The 21,078-nt window shown below is 36.3% G+C and overlaps 2 protein-coding genes across 3 annotated transcripts; both read right to left on the reverse strand.

Moving 5' to 3' along the window:
• Positions 1–17: 17 nt before the first annotated feature.
• LOC127956433 (oocyte zinc finger protein XlCOF22) lies at positions 18–8,149 on the reverse strand. Its single transcript, XM_052554314.1, has 9 exons — positions 8,036–8,149; positions 7,333–7,535; positions 6,451–6,543; positions 6,048–6,143; positions 5,348–5,458; positions 5,133–5,253; positions 4,097–4,373; positions 2,193–2,245; positions 18–2,099 (listed from the first exon to the last, which is right to left on the reverse strand). Exons 1-9 carry the CDS (start codon positions 8,037–8,039, stop codon positions 877–879), a joined length of 2,181 nt encoding a protein of 726 aa, XP_052410274.1. The 5' UTR covers positions 8,040–8,149; the 3' UTR covers positions 18–876.
• A 3,212-nt stretch (positions 8,150–11,361) lies between these two features.
• tmem19 (transmembrane protein 19) lies at positions 11,362–20,123 on the reverse strand. 2 transcript variants are annotated; one of them, XM_052554321.1, is made up of 7 exons: positions 19,964–20,123; positions 19,310–19,459; positions 18,539–18,652; positions 17,628–17,765; positions 13,446–13,700; positions 12,518–12,727; positions 11,362–12,130 (listed from the first exon to the last, which is right to left on the reverse strand). In XM_052554321.1, the coding sequence occupies exons 2-7, from the start codon at positions 19,437–19,439 to the stop codon at positions 11,967–11,969; spliced, it is 1,011 nt and encodes a 336-aa protein (XP_052410281.1). In that variant the 5' UTR covers positions 19,440–19,459; positions 19,964–20,123; the 3' UTR covers positions 11,362–11,966. The 2 variants fall into 2 exon arrangements, with proteins under 2 accessions (XP_052410281.1, XP_052410282.1); XM_052554322.1 differs by having other exon boundaries at positions 19,940–20,108.
• Positions 20,124–21,078: the final 955 nt, after the last annotated feature.

The raw sequence follows: 21,078 nt of genomic DNA on the forward strand, positions 1-21,078 counted from the left end.
AAACGACACAACACCTGTTTTGTTTTGTATGATTTTTAATTCCCACTTTAAGTCATGTGAACACATCGTTTCGTGTTTTGTGTAAGGCTATACTATTCAGCATATTTCATTAATCGTTGCTAACTGAGGATAATTTTAGCTTTAAATTATCTTTGAAAAACCCCAATCTAAAAGAAAAAAAGTGGGCTCCAGACCTATATTCTAGAGAAAATATCCACAACACGAAACTGTGTTACACATCAGTAATGCAGGAAAATGTTGCCGACTTTGTTGTAATAAACCAAACAACTGTAGCTCACACAGTTCAGGGACATCAGCTTGGCAGGACATAAAGTTGAAACAAGTTTTAATTAAAATATATAGTTCACCTCAAATAGAAAACAAATGCAGTAGTTATTCACTCACTCTTATGTCTGAAAGGATTCTGTAGTCCCATACCAGAGCAAACTTATTTAGTGGTAATTCAACCTTTCTTTCTAACAGACTCAATCTGGTCACAGTTAAAAGCTCAGTAAAAGGGCACGACAACAATTTCAATTGGTTACTCGCACAAATGAGTAAAATGACTTCACAAGACTTGGACTATAGTGCATAAGCTGTAAGGACTATTTTATTAATACAATCCTGTCTTTTTTTGTTTTGTTTTTGTAATTTTTAAGAGCTTGAAATGTACTGTCAATTGGAAAACACTTGCTTAAATATTCTTCTAAAATGTCATTCTGTTCCACGGGGGTGCAAAAAAACCAGCATATGGGTTTAGACACAAGTTGTGAGGGTGAGTAAATAATGTCATAATTTTTTGGGTGAACTATTGCTTTAAAGATCATGATTGATTTCCCTCCACACAAGGCACTCAGAATGACAAAACGATTCAAGTCAAACACTGTGGCTCTTCATGTGCCTGTTTAGGTGTGTACGACACGTGTAAGCCTTTGGGCACAGAGGACATGGGAACGGCCTCTTCCCAATATGAGTGTACATGTGCTTGCTCAAGTCATAACGCCGGATGAATCGTTTCCCACACTGCAAGCAGCAGTGTGGACGCTCTCCGGTGTGAAAGCACATGTGCGCCGTCAGGTGACTCGAAACCACAAATTTCCTGGCACAGATTTTACACTGATACGGCTTCTCTCCGGTGTGGGAGCGCAGATGCACCTGCAGGCATCCGGCGGAGACAAAACCCTTTCCGCACTGATGGCAAACGTACGGCTTCTCCCCGGTGTGAATTCTGATGTGGATCTTCAAATTCCCAGACATTGAGAACTGCTTCTCGCAGTACGGACAGACGTGCGGCCGCTCGCCCGAATGACATCTCATGTGGGATTTCAATTGGTTTTTGCTGTAAAATCGCTTTCCACATTGCGAACAAAGGAGAGGTTTCTCCCCTGTGTGGTTCGAGAGGTGGGCAAGCAGGCTGCTGTTGGCCGAAAAGCACTTCCCACACTGGTCGCATATATATGGCCTGAACTCTGCATGGGTCTTCAGGTGGCTTCTTAATTCACTGTCAACAGTGAACGTCATGTCACAAAAACGACACTTTCCTGGCTGCCGTTCCGGTTTAGAAGGGCGAACATCTTTAACTTTGTGAATCTTCTGGTGGATTAAACTGGCTCGGTACGACCCGAAAGTCTCGTTGCATTGTTTACAAGTGTAGTTCTTTTTAACAGTGGGAGTTCGGTGAGTTCGCCGGTGACCGACTAATCGTGATAGACTGGTGAACAGCCGTCCACATTCAGGGCACTTATGTGTGGTTTTCTCTTTGTGCACTCGGTTGTGCCTGTATAGGGTCCTGAGGGATCTAAAGTGGGCTGTGCATTTGATGCACTTAAAAACTCTGGAATTGCAGTTGTTGCTCCTGTGTGACACCAGCTGCGCTGAATCGTCAAAAACCTGCCCGCACTGAGGACACTCATGGGTCCCAGCCTGGGTGTGGATTTCCTGGTGCTTGACAAGATCAGAGAGATAGATGAAGTATTTTGTACACTGCTGACATTTATGTACAGTCCTGCCTGCATAGTGGAAGCCTTTGGAAGGTGTGTTTGGGAAGGTGTCAAGAGAGGGCCGTTGGAGAGACACAGCGGTCTGAAAAACTAAATCACCTAAGAGGAAAACATGAGAGAGAGAGATGGTTTACTTTAAAGATCCTGAAAAGATATCCTGAGAATCTCGACAGACATTCAGAGAGGCTGTACCTCTGTGAGCATCATCGGTGGATGACGGCACATTTGGCTCTTCTGAGTTAGTCCTATAAAAAAAAACAATACATAGGATCTACAACAAAACTATTAGATCTCAATTTAGGAACAAATTCTGTAGTGAAGTGCTCAAAGTCCTCACAAAAAAAGAGACTTTTAGATTACAAACCGACTAATTATGGAGAATATCACTCACATCATATATTTTGACAACAGTCTGACAGTAACCACCTTGAAATATATTGCTGAATGCTGTTTTCTTGCTCAAGATACAATCTCAGAAACTTCTCAAAAGTTCCCTTTAAAGGGTTAGTTCACCTAAAAATTAAAATTCTTTTATTAATTACTCACCCTCATATCGTTCATCTTCGGAACACAAATCAAGATATTCTTTAGGAAATCTGAGGAAATCTGACACTGCATAGACAGCAACACAACTAAAACGTTCCCAAACCCAGAAAAGTACCAAGGAGAATGATAAAGCAGTCCATAGGGCTTTTCGCCCAACTTTAGTTCTAGAAATAAATGTAAAGTACTAAAGTACTGGGATGATTTTGCGCGAACGTCATTTGTGAGTGGCATTCAAGAATGTTAAGAAAGAAGAATAACATAAACGACAGGAGAATGGAGGATGTTGTGATGGGAGCTGTGTTTTTGTTGTGTTTGTCTGTTTCATCGTATGGGTTTCACAATAATGGACATGGAATGTCGACATATACGATTGAAAGAACGGAAAGGATTAAGAATCTCCAACGACAACTTGCAGTGCTACATTTGCTACAAGTGCCTGCACTTCAGTGTCCGTGTATTTATCGCTGTTCATCATACTTGCAAAATAAGTTAACACAATGTTTACAGTATTTTACACAGCATTTTAAATCATGGAAGGTGAGAGTGTTTTCAAACACGTCTGGTCAATCAGTGTCTACTTACATCACGGTTAGTACCAGTTGTGCTGGTTAGACCCTGCTCCGGAGTAGGAGCTAATCTGGTTTTCGAAAAAGGCAGTCCAGTACCCCTAGTTCCTGAGGTGCACCCAAAAGTGGGTTTCCACATTTAGTTCTGGTACTATGAAAAGGTTCCTGAGGTGCGAAAGGCCATCATGTGACATCAGTGGCTCAACTTCAATGTTTCAAAGATACAATCATGCTTTTTGTGAGCAGAACAATTTATTCAACAGTTCTTCTCCCAGAGTTAACGTCTTCCATCATTTTGGGGTACCAGGATGCATGCGTGGCTTTCCCCAGAACGTAATCAACATAATCAGTATTGTTTACTTTCAGGAGAAAGTGTGTGCATGATGATCATAACGCTGATTATGTTGATAACATTCTTGGGGAAACAATTCTTGTTTTCTTCACACAAAAGGTATTCTTGTAGCTTTGCAAAATTGAAGTTGAGCCACTGATGTCGCATAGACTGTTTTATGTCCTCGCTACGTTTCTGGGTCTTTTAACATTTCAGTTGTGTTTTTGTCTGAGCAGGTTCAGAGAGCTCACAGATTTCATCAAAAATATCTAAACTTGTGTTCCTAAGATGAGTTTGGAACGTCATGAGGGTGAGTACTTAATGACATAATTTTTGGGTGAACTAACCCTTTAAAAGCATCAACACTCAAAATAACTTAATTGATATTGATTGACCATACACAAATGACTCCAATGGGACCACGATGACTTTCATTGCATGTAAAAAACTGCAGAAATAGTCTTCAAATATCTTGCTTTGTGTTCCACAGAAAAAAAAAATTAAACGTATAAAACATGAGGGTGATAGAAATTAATTTTGGACTAACCTATTCATTTATGCGAAATACATTACGAAATCAATAAGAATAATCAAATAAATGATCTAGTCAATATTAGCAACTAACCCTACCACCTAGTAATATGGTAACTTACCGTTGCATTTCATCGACATTAGAGTTGGCTTCTTTTTCTCCATTACTGTCTATAGAGGACTCTGTGGACTCACTGCTGAAGCTGGATCCCACATTCTGGACATCTTGATCACTTTTTACAGTTTCCTTGTCGACACCTTGTTGTTGGTTTGGCAGGTTTTCAGAATCAATAGGCAGTAATGTGCCATCAATGTTGTGCGGGTTTATAATGACCGAGTCACCAACAGGCGGCAATGACAACGATGACACTATTCGATCCTCCACTATTGATGGAAGAACTTAAAAATAAAAATATGAAAAAAATATGAATAATTAGTCATTGACCAATTGTGCTCAGCAACTGTATTTTTTTTTTACATTAATAAAAATAGGTCCTATTCTTCCACCGAGGCTTACATGGTTCACCAGTTTTGGTGCGACTTGGAATGAATTCAACATTTCTTTACCAAACAAGGGTATCCAGCAATGTTAAAGGAGCAGTACTGTATACAGTCATGGCTCCAGAGGCACTAAAGCGATCACAGCATTAAAGAGTGCCAAAACCAGATTTATTGTATGAATTACGTTGTGAATTTGGCAGTATTTTAAAGCTGATCCTTTGTTTATTAAAAAGTAATTAAGTACAAAGCTTATTGCGATTAGTGTGCTACAAATAGGCTAATAGAAGTTCACAAATTAATAGAACAAGTTTAATATGTGAACATAACAGAAGGTGTGATCGCAAAACAATCAGGACATTTTTTTTTTTTATAAGTCATAACATGTAGCCCTAAATGCATACAGTCGTCAGTGGCGACTACAGCAAAAACTTGAAAAAACAAAACAAAAGAACCTTAACTCGCAAATGCGACTGTTTTGGTATCAGTCTTGAGCCCTGGTTTATACATTTCTCAAAGCAGCATTCTGGGTGAAGTATAATGTCTTAGGTTTGTGCCCAGCTATCCTGTAAAATATCTAAATTAACTAAGTAAGCAACGTTCGATAAAAGTCACCTGAAGCATATGGAATGAAATGAACATTCAAGGACAAAATTTTACCATTTTTATCCAAAGTCCCACAAACATCCATTTGCAGCAAGGATAGCAAGTTGTGTGATTTACAAACCGAGTCCACACATACATCTAGCTCCCCAGGGTGACAGTTGAGCAACAATGAGAGCTGGAATGAAAGAAAATGAATAATCAGAAACACTTTATAAACAAAAATGCTTAATAACTAGCAGCTGGCTTGAATAATTTGGATATGGTTAGACCTGTTTGAAGTTTGGTACAGGCAGAAGTTGCTCCAATCTGGAGAGAAAAAATCCTACTAGGACTTGCAGTGCTTTGTCAAAGTCAGGACCATACTCAACTGGAAATACTTCCTGAAATACAGAAACAGTTTTTTTTTTCCATTTAAAGTTTTCATGCAAACCTATCTAAAAAAAATAAAATAATAAAACAATTTTTTTTGCAACTTCCACAGCCACTCTCAAATCAAATATAGCAATTCTGGACATGGAAAACATCAAATGTCTTTGACGTGTTTTCAAGTCTCTGACATAAAGACTGCAGACTTCACTTCAAAGACAAACCATAGTAACATGTATCATATTCTAGCAATGCCGGGGTCATGGGTATATTTCCCAATTTATCTTTATATTATTTCAATTTTTAGCAGTTACAACACACATCTCCTGAAAAAAAAGTTTAAGACCTGGATTGAATAACATGCAATAATCAATAATTTAATCTCACTTCATTTAGTATTGCTGGCCCTGGACAACCAGATTCTTACAATGCACACATTAGCTAACGTTGGTGGGAAAGCGCCTTAAGTTGAGTCACAAGTCAACTCATTTCCTTTCACTCTAAATATAACAACATCCTTTGATAGATCTTGATAGCACACATACATCACATACATTTCTTCTGGAAGATATCATATTTATTATGCAATGTAAAGACACTGACCTGAAAGAAATATTCTCTTTTCATGGAGTCCTCTAGCAAGCTGAGGACAAGTTGAAGTACGCTGTCTTGTAAACTCTCCATGTCTGTATCGCTCACCTGTGGACAAAAGAAATTATATTAATAACATTACTGCCAACATAAATGAAGTTTAATGGTAGCAAATGGAATGTACACCAATCTGTGTCAAACAAATTTGAATGGATGTAACCCAAAATACGTATGCGTACTAATATTCTTCACTATATTCATTTCAGAAGCGACAGTTTATCTTCCCACAAGATAATGTAACCCCGCCGTAAGCATTTAATTCCTTTGTCATTTACAAAGACGTTGTTCGTTACTCTTATATATAAAAAACAAACAGATGTGCAATAGATTAAAAAACCATCCAGACTTGACATACCTTCAATAAATCAGCAGTCTGAATTTGGTGAAGGTGTGATTTGACAGTACAAAGGTCTGCTGGGAGCTCACCTCGACACATCTCGAGAATCATCTAAAAGATCAATTATAGTGGACATAAAACATAAATACATGATGGACAGCATCTAAGTTTGTCTCCGTTGCATCATCATAGCAGTCTCACTTCAGAAAAGCAACAAATAAAAAATAAGAGTGGGTGGTTGGCCTTCCACATTTGACCACAACAAAAAAAAAAAAATAGTCCTTTATTTCATGGCTTCAAATGGTTAAATATTTTTAACAGGGCTTCGTAAGCAAGAACACATTACTCTGATTTGAATGTCTCTGAATTGGTTGCCAGTGTGTGGTAGAGATGAATTCTGTTCTTTGTTTTTAAGTCCTTAAATGGTCTGGCACCTTCTTATTTGTCAGGGTCCACATCCACAAAACATCTTAAGGTTTAAAAAGTAGCTCAAAACTTGCTGATTTCTGAGAAAATCTTTAATTAATGGCCGTGTCAATCCTAAATTTAGGACTCCTGCATTTTTGCTCTAAGAGTATTTCACAAAGAGTTTAGCTCTAAAACTGGCTCCTACATCTTTGAAACGTTAGGAATGAAGAGGACTCCGAAGTCACTAAGATCAAGCCCCAAACGATGCTAAAACTGTTGCCGGCAATCTGTATAAATAATATTTATTGTATTTTCATTTCTTTCTATTTTACCTTTTCCTTCTGTACAGCACAACTCTTGAAAGTGTTCAACTCTTGTTGTGTTTATTTATGCTTTATAATAAATTAAATTAAAAAAAAAATATATATATATATATATATATATAAACACAGACCTCCATGAAAACAATTACCGTACATAAACACATCTTACCTTTGCCCGCAGCCCTACTATCAAAGTGGCCCTCTGCCTCCTGCTCAAGAGATCTGGCACAAGGTTTGTCATCACAGAAACAAATTCCTCCAGTTTTCCAAATTGCTCCACATCCTGGTCCTGAACAACTTGCCACATGAAGGCGGACGTGAGGCGCAGAGGAGAAACCAGCAGGCGAAGTGAGGAGAGAGGAGAGACAATCTCTACATAGACATGGATATACAAACATTCATGTAGATGTATATCCATATATTTTGCATTTATTCATATAAAGTGCTATTCAGATATCTGAATCTAGATTTTAAATACAATTCTCATTCCACATCCAAATAATGTAAACCTCTAAATAAAAGTTTCAGGATTAATACTGAAATCAACAATAATAAATTACATAAAATAATTGGCATACCAATTAATATACATGTGTGTTTATGCTGTGTTTTGCATATACACACATACAAGTAAATATTAATTTATATGCAGAACAATACAACAAAAGCGAAAAATAAAAACTAATAATAACGTTACATGACAGTAAATAATCTATCAGCTTCATCCAGCATGAGGTTCTAGCTGTGTACATGAGGGCTATGATACTCTACACATCAACAGCCCAGTCATGTGAAATACACCCTAAGGTGTGAGCATTACATATCTAACGATAAATAATATAAATGACTATAAGGTAGAAGACCATACACACCCATTGCTTCTTTGTTTGAAAATATTATTTGAATTGACAATCAGTCTTGTTTCCAACTTCGACCGTTGACTCGTTCCGTTATACACTGCGCATGCGTCTAACAAGTGAGCTGCGCATTACAAACAGCAAAAGGTAAACTTTTAGAGGGGCGGGGCTCATCGGTTTGAGTTTTTGTCTGTTGTTGGTCAGAAACGAGCATTACAAATAACAATTCTGCAGTTTTTAAATCTTCACTTTGTATTTGTTTTTAATAGGTAATCTATGTCATCACTCGGGTAGGAATTATTGTCAAGACCGCTGCTAATGAAGCGGCGATATATAAGGCACGTGATATACGTTACTTTTCTCAGCGCAGCTCAAGGTGGACCAATCACAGTCATTTGTGATTATTGGATTCGGATTTCTTAAAAAAAAAAACATTTTATAAAGATAAATGGAGCAAGTACACATGCGAGTGTCAGGTGGCAGTTTGGGCATCTCTTCCCTCTGGAGGAAAAATAATGTATGTTCGCTGTGAACATCACGAGTGTATCTTTAAGCCTCCCTCATGTCTTTCAGTGGTGTACTGCACACAACGAGAATGTACTGCCATCTTTCGTTCAATATGCCTATTTGTGTATACAGCTTGTGGTCAATATTTTTCCATATACTTTGCAATAACTGCAAACTGTTAAATATTTTACCAAAATGAGAGGGGATCATACAAAATGGATGTTATTTTTTATTTTATTTAGTACTGACCTGAAAAAAATATTTAACAAAAAATATGTTTAGGCATACATATATAGCACAAGAGAAAATAGTTGATCCATGATCCTTTTTTTTTGTGATAGTTGTTCACGAGTCCCTTTGTTTGTCCAAACCAGTTAAACTGCCTGCGGTTCTTCAGAAAATTCCTTCAGGTCCCACAAACTCTTTGGTTTCCCAGCATCTTGATTTTGAGATCCATCTTTTCACACCGAGAACAACTGGGGGACTCGTATGCAATTATTAAAAAAAGCTCAAACAAACACTCACTGATGCTCCTGAAGAAAACACAAAGCATTGAGAGCTTACAGACCTTTTGAATTTAATGATCAGGGTAAATTTAACTTATTTTGTCTTTTAGGAAACAAGTAGGTCTTTCTTCCAAGCTCTGAAGCACAGTACAACAACTAATAATTAGAATAATTAATATTATTATAAAATATATTTAGGCAAAACAAGAAAAATCTACACATCTTCATTCTGTTCAAAAGTATCGTTTCCTTCTGGAGCATCAGTGAGTGTTTTAACATTTTGTTGTAACGAGTCCCTCAATTGTCCTCAGTGTGTATCCAAACATCATCTAGGTTACAAGTAAAATATTTTTGCATCTGTAACGTAGAGCAGGAGCAGGTATTACCATCTTTACCTGTAAAAAAACCTCAACCCATCTCTTTTAGAGAACTACAGACCAGTTTCCCTTCTTCCTTTTATTGCAAAAACACTTGAACAAGCTGTGTTAAACAAGTCTCTACATTTCTCACACACAACAATCTCCTTGACAGCAACCAATCTGGCTTCAGAAGTGGACATTCAACTGAGACGGCCTTGCTCTCAGTTGTTGAAGCTCTAAGACTGGCAAGAGCAGAATCCAAATCTTCATTACTTATCCTGCTTGATCTGTCCGCTGCTTTTGACATGGTTAACCACCAGATCCTCCTATCAACGCTACTGGCAAAAGGCATCTCAGGAACTACACTTCAATGGTTTGAGTCTTACCTATCAGATAGGTCCTTCAAAGTATCTTGGAGAGGTGAGGTGTCCAAGTCTCAACATCTAACTACTGGGGTGCCTCAGGGCTCAGTTCTTGGACCACTTCTCTTCTCTGTCTACATGGCATCATTAGGTTCTGTCATTCAGAAACATGGCTTTTCATACCACTGCTATGCTGATGACACTCAACTCTACCTCTCATTCCATCCTGATGATCCGACGGTAGCTATTCACATCTCAGCTTGTCTAACTGACATTTCTTCCTGGATGATGGACCATCACCTTCAACTCAACCTTGCCAAGACAGAACTGCTTGTGATTCCAGCAAACCCATCTTTTCATCAACCATAACTCCTTCAAAAACAGCTAGAAGCCTTGGAGTTATGATTGATGATCAGCTGACTTTCTCAGACCACATTGCTAAAACTGTCCGATCCTGCAGATTTGCTTTATTCAACATCAAGAAGATCAAGCCCTTTCTTTCGGAACATGCTGCACAACTCCTTGTTCAAGCTCTTGTTCTGTCCAGGCTGGACTATTGCAATGCTCTCTTGGCAGGTCTTCCAGCCAATTCTATCAAACCTTTACAATTAATTCAAATTTGCGGCAGCAAGATTCATTTTTAATGAGCCAAAAAGAATACACGTCACACCTCTGTTTATCAATTTGCACTGGCTTCCAATAGCTGCTTGCATAAAATTAAAGGCATTGATGTTTGCCTACAAAACTACCACTGGCTCTGCACCCATTTACCTAAATTCGTTACTTCAGACTTATGTGCCCTCTAGAAGCTTGCGTTCTGCAAGTGAACGTCGCTTGATTGTGCCATCCCAAAGAAGCACAAAGTCACTTTTACAGTGTTTTAAGTTAAATGTTCCCTCCTGGTGGAATGACCTCCCCAACTCAATCCGAGCAGCTGAGTCCTTAGCCATCTTCAAGAATCGGCTTAAAACACATCTCTTCCATCTTTATTTGACCCTTGAACTTTAACACTCACTATTCTAAATATATTCTTTAAAAAAACTAACTACCTTTCTAATTTTTGGTATTCTTTTTTCTTTTCATTTATTATGCAATTGTATATGTATGTGTGTTTGTATGTGTAAAGACCTCTAACTAGCTTGCTCTATTCTTTTTTTTTTTTTTATTCTATCGGTTTTCTTTTTATTTATTATATTAGTTAAAAACCCATGCTACGTGTACTGTGTTAACCTAACTGAGACTTGTTATAGCACTTATATTTCATTGCTCTTTTTGTTGTTTTTGATTGCTTCCACTGTCTTCATCTGTAAGTCGCTTTGGATAAAAGCGTCTGCTAAATGAATTAATGTAATGTAATGTAAATGTAAATGCAGGTTATTTTCTTAGAAATTTTACTTTCGTCTCATTTTATCTACTTGCCAAAGCCATTTCAACCCCACATTTGGTGCTTGGCGAGTGTAAGTTTTGAACACTTATTATTTGACAAATCTGAACCAAAATAGAAATACTTGAATGAATCATCAAATGGCTCATTATCATAATTCTTGTTTTAAATTCAAGACAGTAAACAGAAATGGATGACTGAATGGCTGAAGAACATAGAATGCTTTGTGTGTAAGGGTACTTTATTCCACAGAGTACATAAACGTTCCAATGGAATACTTGAATGTGTTCATACACAAAAACCCCACACCTATACCTGTAATAAATGGCACAGACACTTACACAGAGACATTTAGTTAGAATCAGAAAACGCTATTCTCAAAATGTTTATGTAAGAAACAAAAAATTGCCTAGTGGGCATGTAATGAAGACATCAGACATGTGGCCTAGAAACTATTCTTTACTCTAGTAGTACAGTTTTTTTTACAGTATTTTGAGCTCTGTGTACCATGTTGTAATGCTTTAATATTGGCCTGTTTGCCATCACAAGGCTTTCCAAAATCATAGAGGAACACAAGATGAAATACTTGAGTCACTGCTTGAATATAATTGATCTGTTCTCACATGTGAAGTATTTTAACATTACACATTTCAAATTTAAACTAATTTTGCTAGCCTCGACACAATGTGTAGAAATAAAGACATTAAGAGTTGTGCTTGATAAAAAAAAAAAAAAAAAAAAAAAACGTGTTATGGTTATGGCATTGTTTTGATCATAAACTGCTCTTTACCCTAAAAGGGACATGATACACAATTAAAATCAGATGATTCAGTGCCTAGCCCAGAATATCCAAGCAAACCCAGGCAGAAACAGTGCTATGAGTACACAAGAGAACAGATTCACTCCGTTATTGTCCAGGATGGGTTTCCCACATATTCTTTTAATGCTCGGGGACTCATAACTCACAACCTTCCCAGTGGATTCGTCGTATCCTTGATGGAAAGAAAATAAAAAGTGTCAAATACCTAGACAAATACAAATATTATAAGGAAATATTCTAATACACAAATATTAAAAGAAAACCCAGGTCAAATGAGAAATAAATTAGACCAATATGATAAATTACCATGTTTTGCATGTTAGCTAACGCACACTGACCTTTTCGCACAAATGTGTTATAAGATAAAACCAAACTGCTTCACTGCCATATTATCAAATGTTTTTCTTCATAACAGCGTACAACATATAACAATACGAAGGAGGTGATAGCATTTCTCTAGATGTGAAACTTGCAATAATATTGTGGTGGACCACAGGGGGAAAAATATATAAATGAATCTATTCTTTTTTATTTACCTAATTTTAATCAGCCAGATTACCTGAATACTGCATGGTTGCACCGAGGAATGAATCTAGCAGAGATCCAAACAGCCCAGCTATTGCTCCATACACGATGATAGGCCACTGAGGAACTGCTAAATGCAGATCTTTTACCAACAGGAGCTGCATGAAGTAGTAGGCTATTCCCACTGTGCCTCCACCCAAAACACTGGCCACTAACCCAACAGCAGTGACTCCGCCATTGGTCCCTATAAACAATTATATAGCAGTTAAGACAAAGGCTTTAATAAATCACTTCATACTGACCATAATCAAGGTGTTTAAATGATCCTTCACCAACCCTCCAAATGAGAATTAAAATTAACAGAGACCGGTTACACTATGAACTCATTTGCTAATATGGAGGTTATGATCATGCTCAGTCACATTTTTGGACATTTTTTTATTTTTATTTTCATAATCAATAGGATTAAAAAAATTCGATAATGTCGATAATGTCAATTATTTGGGGTCAGCTATATTTGGGGAAATAATTGCTGTTTTATAAGAAAAGTCACGGTCTCAAAGTATTTTGCGACCGTGGTGGCACTACTCTTTCATATTTCATACTCTTTCATGACATAAAACCGTCAAAAGTGAATTCATTCAAAATTACATTTTATCGTTAATATATTTAAACTGTCATTTTTAAAATCTGGATTATTGCTGATATTTTTGTTTTGGAAAGTACAAATAAGTAGACAGCAGAACAAATCCTGGCCATAATTATTGTCCGTGGTAATTCACAACATCTGTGGAATCAGTCCATAATGTATTTAACTTAAATTCTTACTGGTGGTAGTTGAGGAGATTCCCCCTTTCTATGTAAAATCGCTTTGAGTACAAAAGAAAAGCGCTATATAAATGTAAGGAATTATTATTATTTTATTCTGCCAATTTCAGCCATTTAAAGTTCGGACTCTGTACCTGTTGGGACATATTTCCAGGTGGTGATGAGCCTGGGCTTTCTCTTACTAAGCACAGGACCAACTTCAGAAGCCCAGGTGTCCCCTGTGCTGCAAGCCAAGGCTCCTAAGAGTGATAAGCACATCCATGAAGCGGAATACTGCTTTCCAAAATCCACAGGTATTTCTCCAGGACCGACTTCAATCATATAGAGCAGGGCCAATTCAGTAGGGACTCCACCATTACAGAAAACTTGCAACCAATTCCTCTGGCCTCCTGCAGACATTAAAGACACACAAGTAATGTTATCGACAAGCATTCTATACAGCAACATAAAAAAAAGTGCCATTCTTCCACTTCCACACAAGAAAACATCCAAGTCAGGCAAACATCTAACCCTCTGCAGAATTCAGAAAGGGTGAGGTGAATTATAATGGCAAAACAGGAGGCTTGTGACTGTGAAAGTACACGGTCATGGTCCAGAAAAGTATGAAAAGCATCATCAAAATAGTCGATCTGTCATGCGTGGTTCAAACGTAGCATTATGAAGTGACGAGAATAATTTTTGTATGTGAAGAAAACTAAATGACTTGATTCAACAACTCATCTCCTCAATTTCTCATTTTCGACAGTGTATTTTACTTGACAGTCTATGGGACAGTCACAAGCCTCCCGGTTTTCATCCAAAATATCTTACGTTGTGTTCCGAAGACAAACTAAGCTTTTTAGCACAGTGCTCCTCCCAGTCTTGTTTTCCCTGTACACCTCAGATTTGAATTACAACTCGACTTGTGTGATGCGCATTAAGAGCGGGGGGGTGAAAACTTTTGTCGGCTAGTCGCACATTTATTAATAAACAATTAAATCATAACAATGAGCCTTTAATTGCCTACATAGACTAATAAGTGCTCAAGCACAGGCATAAAGCATGCCACAGTGAACCGTCAGAAATAATGATTATGAATGTGTTAGGGAAAAACAGTAAGGACATTATCATTTAAAAAATTTGATAAACTAGTGCTTTCTTTGTTTTTGGTTTAAGAGATGAAGTCAGCAACACTGACTCATCATCTCTGCAATAGAGGACGCGCCTGTATGTGATGTTTCATACGGATTACATAATAGGAGAATTTGTTTTCCATTTCAATTGGTTCATTTGCCACATTTCACTCTCTATAGATATATATTTTTTTAAGTCTGTAAGGCAAAGATATACACTGTTTCATTAGATTGAGCGGCCAAGTAAATTTGATAATGCTTACATATTTCAGATGATAAGCCCAATATGAGGTTGATGAATGATAGGTGAGCATTTGGATGTCCTGTCTGATGTACTGTATTACCAAAGACCAGCCGTTAACAATTGTTGATTTTTATTTTTATATGACTACGTGACACATTTTGGTCAATAAGCCTCATCTGGTTGACTAACGGTTAATCGACTATTACGGGGCAGCCCTAGAATTTACCCTGATCTTCAGACTCAAAACGTTATCACCCCTGCCTCTTAATGCATCCTTCTGGAGCATCAGTGAGCGTTTGAACCTTCTGTGATAGTTGCATAAGTCCCTCAGTTGTACTCAGTGTGAAAAGAAGCATCTTAAAATCATACAGTCATTGTTGGAAAGGGTTCAAATACACAAAAGTGCTGGAAAACCAAAGAATTTGTGGGACCTGAAGGATTTTTCTGAAGAACAGCAGGCAGTTTAAAGGGGTCATATGACATGCTAAAAAGAAAATTAAGTGTATTTAGTGTAATGCAATGTGTTTATGCAGTTTAAGGTAAAACAAATACATTATTTTCCATATAATGTACATTATTGTTGCTCCTCTATGCCCCACCTTTCTGAAATGCGTAGATTTTTACCGGTATAAGCTAATTGGCAAACTATCCAGTGAATTGTATAGTATTGAATAGTATTCTGTGAATAAAAGTTTAGGATTAGTTGGAAAAGCGCATGCTATTGTAGGGTAGACTATCCACAGAAATGTTGTATGATTGAGGTTTAATGTATCTGGAACACTGCAGTTAGGTTGTGTAGAGTATACATTAAGATCTGCCTGCAGAACAGAACCAACACATACATTCAAAAAATTTAAAACCTTGGATTAAGTCAATTTCTGCATATACACAGGGCTTGACATTAACACCCACCAGCTGCGGGTGGATTTTGCTCGTGGTGGGTAACACAGAGACTCCAACTAGCCACTTTGGCGGGTTAAATAATTGTAGTGTTTTTAAAAGGTATCTGAAATAACTACAACTCCCATGAGTATTACATGCACACAGTGTTGCCTTGCGCGCTAGTGACAGAAACGAAGAGACAGCTATCCATTTCTTGGAAGCTAAGTATAAGTTTAGCACAGATATATTTTCACTAGCAAACACTGAGCGCTGTAGAGTTTCACTCTCCGTCAAGCGGTATGTGATATTTCTCAGTTCATCTCAATGGATGCACACCACACCTGTATTTCATGTACTGTATTTTCCGGACTATAAGTCGCACTTTTTTTCATAGTTTGGCTGGTCCTGCACCTTATAGTCAGGTGTGACTTATTTATCAAAATGAATTTTATATGAACCAAGAGAAATGAACTAAGAGACACAAACCAAGAGAAAACATTACCGTCTCCAGCGGCGAGAGGGCGCTCTATGCTTCTCACTGCTCCTGTAGTCTACTCTGAAAACATAGAGCGCCCTCTCGCGGCTGTAGACGGTAATGTTTTCTCTTGGTTCTTGGTTCTAAATAAATATGACTTATAGTCCAGTGCGACTTATATATGTTTTTTTCCTCATCATGACGTATTTTTGGATTGATGCGACTTATACTTAGGTGCGACTTATAGTCCGAAAAATACGGTACTGTAAACTCTAGTGTGAAGGTGCACAAATCGCCATCGCTTTCTCTCACACAAATACAGAGACCGAGAGAGAGAGAGAGAGGGAGTGAATTGAGGTGCTACATTTAAACAATATTCTTTTTTGTATTTTCCTGTCAAAATAACAGCGTACCTATGAAAGTCTTCAGCTTTTAAGTACAGCCAGATTTTCCGGAAGTGGGTGGTGTTAATGCGCAAACGGCAATCTCATTGGGTTGTGCTCACCTATTGTGATCCCTGTTTTGATTTAGGCAAATGCACAAAACCTCATTAATATTCATGAATCCAGCAGCTCATTAATCCTTAGTAATGCTTAGTGTGTTTTATAGTTCTCATAGAGTTTGTGGGGAAGACGTGGCCTAGTGGTAAGAGAGTTTGACTCCTAACCCTAGGCTTGTGGGTTCGAATCTCGGGCCGGCAATACCACGACTTAGGTGCCCTTGAGCAAGGCATTGAACCCTTAGCTATTTTTTGTCAGAAACACTGAATGACAGAAAAAACAACCAAGTTAAAATTAAAAAATGTTAAGTCAAAATGATTAATACGCATTCAAACATGGTTATCAAATTGACTTCTAATTACTTAAGTTATAGTAAATATTTAAGTATTTAAAAAAACTGTGCCATTTTAAAAATATTACATATATCGATCAGTCTGGCGAGTAAACTAAAATATTTACTAGCCAATGGCGATTCAATTGTCAAGATGTCAGTAGAGGGTTGCAACCTAACCAGTAGTCATTATTAGGGCCTGAGCACAAAAATAACATAAACTGAAATTTGTTCTTCATGATAAGAGGAATGTTCCCCACAAATTGTGATGAAGATAATAGCAACTTTGTACGAACCATGGCATGCATTTTGCAGCTGTATGACACCACATTGGCAAGTGAGCAAAAACGTTAATGTCAAGCCCTGCATATACATTTTTAATTTTAAAGGTAGGAAGTACATACTCTTATGAATAAATGAATTCTTTAAATTCAGAATACAATCAATCAAAATTGGATTGAATCTTATTGTAAACTGTTCTGAATACACAAAAGAAAAAAATCCTGAATTGAACTGAAAAGCTATAAAAAAATAGATAAAATCTGTTGTCTGTCTACCCACAGCGTCACACCGATACTTCTGATTAATTTCCCCATACAAGTAAATAACCTGGAAGAATACCAAAAACAGTAAATCCAGCTATTTGCAATATACAAAGACAAGCAACAAAAATAGAGATTTCTTTTGTCTACTCAAACCCAGCCCATAACAATGAGAAAAAAAAACTAATATTTTTAAATATTAGAATTGTTCAGTAAAGAACCACACATACCTTCTTTATAATCGGAGTCAATTTGTTTTTTTATGTCTCCCTTCCATTTGGTTAATTTGCTGGACGTGACAAAAAAGGTCAACAAAGCTCCAAAAAAGCTCATGTTGGCCATAGTGAGAACAAATCCAACCAGCATTGCTGCAAAGAGATAAAGATCTGTTAATTTGCTATTTATTAATATACACACATCATGATCAGTAATCCAGAAACAACAAGACGCTCTTTTTTATTATACAATATATTACGTAATAGAAGAACAACTATACAATAGACCTCATCATTTCTGCTGCATTTGACTGAGGAGAAAGGAGAGTGTTAAAATGTATCATTATAAAGCAATCTCAGAGCCTATATTTCCACAGTGTGGTTCTCTTACAAAGTATTATGCTTAACGTTCCGGTTCTGTATTTGAATATTTTCAAGCTTTTTTTATCACTTCAAAATATGATCCTAGTATATTACACTCCCTCTTGCTGGCACACTCATGAGAGAAGCAGCTCAAGTCCAGATTATGAATGAATCAATGTTTTGAGAGTTGACCCAGTCATGATGTTTATCATGTCACAGTTGAAACTTCAGTTTGGAATTTTTCAAATAACTGAAATATGACATTGTTGACATTTTATCCTTTTTTGGCTGACATTTATATGATAATTTTAGTTTGTCTGATATTTACCTCATTTTCTATGTACTATTCGTAAGGTTTTAGTGCCTAGAATCTTGGGCAGTTTTGTTAAGGAAACTGTATCTGTGCCTCCAGGAAAAGGCTTGGGATTTAAATTGTTGAGGGGTTTGTGTTTGGTGTTTTTTTTTTTCATACTGCTTGATACGTCTATTTTGGGTTATGACCCTTTACGCCCTGTAAAATGCCCCCATAAAGGACCATCTGAACTTTAAAATATATTCCTCACCTCCTATGGCACCACCATGATCAAGATTCTTGCGTTTAAAGGCTCGAAATGTGATGAAAAGAGGGACAAGCACAGAGAACAGCCACCGCCATGGGGATACAGGCTGCAGAGTACCTGCAAAACAGTATTTTATATGCTATGAACTGGACGTGAAGTCAGAATCCTCTACATTTTACATTACAATACAATTTTGTTAATTAAAATGACTTTCCAGAGCATATGTGAACCATGCATATATATATATATATATATATATATATATATATATATATATATATATACACAGACATATATATACATGTTTATATATATATACATATACACACACACATATATACACATATACATAAACACATATATACATATACACATATATATAAACACATATACACATGTGTATATTTGTGTGTATATATATATATATGTATATGTGTTTATTTGTATATGTATGTGTGTATATATATATATATATATATATATAAACACATATACACACACATATATTATATATATATATATATATATATATATATATATATATATATATATATATACACATACATATATATATTAGAAATAAGTACTGTAAACTGAAAATATTTATTTGGTTATTTCTAAAGTTCATTTAAATTTACATTTAGATATTTAGACATGGGTTTAAGGTTTCCATAGAAGCCCTTTCATACACATACAATGAGTAACTGGGCAATAAGGTGGGTTACATACACAGCGCTTATGTATTCAAACAGAAATTAGAAAGTGAATTCTCACCATAGTAGGTGCTGGCAGTTATGGAAAGGACCCAAAATGATAATGAAATGGCCAGTGTGAAACACAACACGATCATATACGCCATCATCCTGATGTAATCTTTGATGAATATACCATCCTCAAATTGCATGTTTAGTGAGGAATGCAAGGCTATTGAGAAAATCAGACAGAACAGAGGGAAATGTCAACTAAATATTGATGATAGTTTCCTTTTTTTTTATATACATATAATTGTGTTACAAAGGATTGTTAATCCCACTGTTACCTCCCCATTACAAAAATCTATGATGGTAATTTTCTGTACAGCTCCCTAGATATATTAAATGATAGATTCTGTAAAATAATAAGTGTAGTAAATTAAATTAACTAATTTGTATAACTTATCTACACTATCATCCAAAAAAAAACAAAAAAAAAAACATCAAATTTTGAAAGCTTTTTGGATGCAATATTATTTTAGATAATAAGATGGCATCCCATTATATAATAATTTATTATGCGTTTACTGTGTTTAATATAACTGTAGTAAGTATGGTAATCTGGACACAAAACTGATTTCTGTACGGTTGTGTACAAGCTTCTACCATGCTTTAACGTTACAGTCCTGAATATTAAACTACAGTCAAAAACCTGAAATAATCCTGGCACAAATACTTGTTCCCGACTTGTTCCATGTTTCTCGAAGTTCAGCCACGTTTGAGAGTTTGCAATAGTAATAATTTTCAGAAAAACAAAGCTCAGTTTAATGTGAACAAATAGACGTATTTCCGGTCAGCTTCACTAAACAGCGCACTCGCAGCTGACCTATCAGGACACAAACACACGGAAGGGGAAAGAGACAGCTTTACCCTGATTGGTGGAAGTCATCTGTCAATCGGGCGGGATCTGCGTGTAATATCTTCTTTCTTTCTTTGCTTTTATGGAGCTTCACAAACGTCTCTAGTGCCACCTAGAGTCAGTACTGAAGCCAGACCAGAGAAACTAAAGCCATTATTACAGTGAAAAACATGAGTTTCTTCAACTACAGCTCTGTGGACTTTAACCAAAAAATTTAATAAAAATTAATAAACAAATAAAAAGAGTATTTTTATTATTATTAATAATAATAAATAATGAATAACATAAATTAAAATATTAATAAATAATAATAATAACAAATAAATAATAAAAAATATATCAAAACACCTTTTTTCATACTTGTGCACATAACACGTAAGGTAAGCAGATAACTGCTTTCCTGTTTTATGGTGTAATTTTTATATTGTACAAACTGTATTTCCTATACTCTTACCCTACCCCACCCTACTGCTAAACCTCCTCTTCTCAGAAAACTTTCTTCAGTTTTAGATCTTCAAAATTATGATAAACATTATCTCAATCATAATTCAATATTTCAGTATAATATATTACTGTGATGTCAAGCTGTTTCCAGTTTTACTCCAGTTTTTAGTGTAACATGATCCTTCAGAAATCATTCTAATAAGCCGTTTTATTATCCGTTTTGAAAGCATTAGTGCTGCTTAATATTTTTGGGAACCAGTGATACTTCTTTTCAGGATTATTTGATGAATAAAAAGTATAATTAAATCAATAAACACTAACAAAATGGTAACAAAATGCGTTACCATTCAAAAGTTTGAGGTCATTTATTTATTTTAAAAACATATACAAATACTCTTATTCTGCAAGGGTGTGTTAATTTGATAAAAAGCAGTAGTAAAGACATATTGTTGGAAATATTTTTTATAATCTCAGTGTAACGCATTATA

The sequence above is a fragment of the Carassius gibelio genome, chromosome B4 (assembly GCF_023724105.1).
Source record: "Carassius gibelio isolate Cgi1373 ecotype wild population from Czech Republic chromosome B4, carGib1.2-hapl.c, whole genome shotgun sequence".
NCBI lineage: Eukaryota > Metazoa > Chordata > Actinopteri > Cypriniformes > Cyprinidae > Carassius > Carassius gibelio.

What these genes read in the sequence shown, in the direction of transcription:
- LOC127956433 (XM_052554314.1), bottom strand. An exon ending in AGACTGCTGATTTATTGAAG is followed by an intron (nt 6,144 to 6,450) that starts GTATGTCAAGTC and finishes TTTTGTCCACAG; the next exon opens with GTGAGCGATACAGACATGGA. An exon ending in CTGTACCAAACTTCAAACAG is followed by an intron (nt 5,254 to 5,347) that starts GTCTAACCATAT and finishes CTTTCATTCCAG; the next exon opens with CTCTCATTGTTGCTCAACTG.
- tmem19 (XM_052554321.1), bottom strand. Translation starts at nt 19,439, where the DNA reads ATGCAATTTGAGGATGGTATATTCATCAAAGATTACATCAGGATGATG. An exon ending in CTGGAAATATGTCCCAACAG is followed by an intron (nt 12,728 to 13,445) that starts GTACAGAGTCCG and finishes AATTGTTTATAG; the next exon opens with GGACCAATGGCGGAGTCACT. An exon ending in TGCAACCATGCAGTATTCAG is followed by an intron (nt 12,131 to 12,517) that starts GTAATCTGGCTG and finishes CTTTCCATCAAG; the next exon opens with GATACGACGAATCCACTGGG.